General features: G+C 36.0%; 1 protein-coding gene across 1 annotated transcript; it reads right to left on the bottom strand.

Annotated features, from left to right (window-relative positions):
• Nucleotides 1-205: 205 nt before the first annotated feature.
• LOC149816932 (uncharacterized) lies at nt 206-1,516 on the bottom strand. The gene is made up of 2 exons (XM_089987888.1): nt 1,286-1,516; nt 206-463 (listed from the first exon to the last, which is right to left on the bottom strand). Exons 1-2 carry the CDS (start codon nt 1,505-1,507, stop codon nt 377-379), a joined length of 309 nt encoding a protein of 102 aa, XP_089844014.1. The 5' UTR covers nt 1,508-1,516; the 3' UTR covers nt 206-376.
• Nucleotides 1,517-2,433: the final 917 nt, after the last annotated feature.

The raw sequence follows: 2,433 nt of genomic DNA on the forward strand, positions 1-2,433 counted from the left end.
GAGCGCTATATTCCGTCGCCAATCCGCCGGTACTAAACGGTGACCACGGCGTGGCGACGGATTTAATTCCGTCGCTAAGCCGTCGCTAGATTAATATGAATAGCGACGGAATCATCCGTCGCTAATCCATCGCAAAAACGAAAAAAAAATCAAAAAAAATTTATTTAAAAATTAATTACGGAGAACTGTACAATTTATATTTCCTGTACAATTTATATTTCCTGTAAATAAAAAACAAACCACACAAAAAAAATCATATAACAAGTATCTATAATAATTAATCGTTCCACCTTAAAACTAAGAAGTTTAATTATTTACAATTCAACAATTACAATTAGGAAAAATAAAAAAAATAGAACTTCTTCAACACAGTCCTCTAATCATCGCCAAGATTTTGTGCGTCTTCTTGTTCATTGTCTTTATCTGTCCCTTCAGCTCCACTACCCTGATTATCGCTAGCAGCCTACACAAGAAAAGAACAGTCAGTATTGATAAACAAAATATAATGAAATAAATTACACACTATATGTGATTCTATCATGTGCTCATGTGTGATCTAAGGCAATAAAAAAACTCTATATGTGATTCTATCATGCTCATATGTGTGCTAAGGCAGTCAAAAAATTGAATATGTGATTATAGCATGTTCATATGTGTTCTAAGGCATATAAAAAAACTCTATATGTGATTCTACCATGCTCAGATGTGCTTTAAGGCAGGCAAAAAACTATATATGTGATTCGATCATGCTCGTATGTGTGCTAAGGCAGTAAAAAAATTGAATATGTGAATATAGCATGCTCATATGTGCTCTAAGGCAGGCAAAGCCAAAAATTTTATATGTGATTCTATCATAAATGATATATAACATGTTCATATGTGTTCTAAGGCAGTTAAAAAACTCTATATGTTATTATAGCATGTTCATATGTGTGCTAAGGCAGTCAAAAAACAGAATATGTGATTATAATATGCTCATATGTGTTCTTAGGCAGTAAAAAAACTGAATATGTGATTATAGCATGCTTATGTGTTCTAATGCAATCAAAAAAACTTTATATGTGATTCTATCATGCTCATATGTGCTCTAAGACAGACAAAAAGTTAAATATATATATATGTGATTCTATCATGCTCATATGTGTGCTAAGGCAGTAAAAAAATTGAATATGTGATTATAGCATGTTCATATGTGTTCTAAGGCATCTAGAAAAACTCTATATGTGATTCTACCATGCTCAGATGTGCTTTAAGATAGTCAAAAAAACTATATATGTGATTATACCTGAGAGGGACCTGGAATCGAAGATCCCCTATCCTGAACAGCGGCCTTGATCTCATTTCGGAGAAAGGGGGCGACGGTGTATTGGAAGTAGTTATTCAGTGATTCATTAATGATCTCGCGTACATCATCACCGGAAAGAATAGTCGGCTGCTTGGAGCTTATGTCGGCGCAAGAAGTTGGTGAGCCGTAACTGGAAGAACCAATAACTGGTGAAGTGTTCATATTACTCCCAAACCCGAACACGCGACCTTTTTTGGGTTCACCTGCTGCAGTCACCCATGCTGTAGGATCAAATGATGGATGCTGAGTAGCGTCTTCACCATATCGCTCTACCATTTGTTGCTCATATGCCTCCTACAAAATAATGTTTAAAGTATTCATTAATAATTAATGATAACATTATGATGACTTGCATATATATTGCAATGATTATTAATAGAATTAATACATACCATTGTCGTTCTCGCCTTCTCTGATACGAAGACTCCCGTGGTCTTCCGTTTATGTGTTTCTACAAACACATCCTTATATGGTACACTGCCTCCTTTTTCTGCTTCCTGCGAAGTTAAATGACAAAAGATTTAGTACACAAATTTGCAACTATACTTATAAAATTAATATTATATATTGATGAGTTACCATTTTCTTTAGGTGGCTCCCAAATGTCTTAGATCCACCTGTGTGTAGATGGGCTTCGGGCATCTTCGATCGATTTTGTGAAGCCTTCGCAGAGCGATTTTTAAATGCATCTCCCGCCCACATATCGCACATTTCATCCCAGTAATCTCTCCTGATAGTAATAGGACCATGGCCCTTCCACAGTAATGGATCATCTACTACGCCAGATGCTTTTTTTGCTGCAGTCTTCATAGTGTGCAGCATGTCTGCAAATCGATTGGCAGCCACCTTCTGCCACACCTTCCTTGCATCATTTTCTTCCACCGTAGTTGCAAAGCGATTCGAAGCCTACAAATATTTTCAGAAAGTTAGTAGACATTGCTTAAATAAATTAAATATGAAACACATTAACTATGAGGAACAACTGTATACCATGAATGAGGACCACAATCTGTCTAATACCTCCTTTGGGTACTCTTTCCATTGAGCAACTGGTCCTGGTAGATATTGAAGAAGTGAATTCCTAATCT

The sequence above is a fragment of the Nuphar pumila genome, chromosome 14 (assembly GCF_984573655.1).
Source record: "Nuphar pumila chromosome 14, dmNupPumi1.hap1.1, whole genome shotgun sequence".
Lineage (NCBI taxonomy): Eukaryota > Viridiplantae > Streptophyta > Magnoliopsida > Nymphaeales > Nymphaeaceae > Nuphar > Nuphar pumila.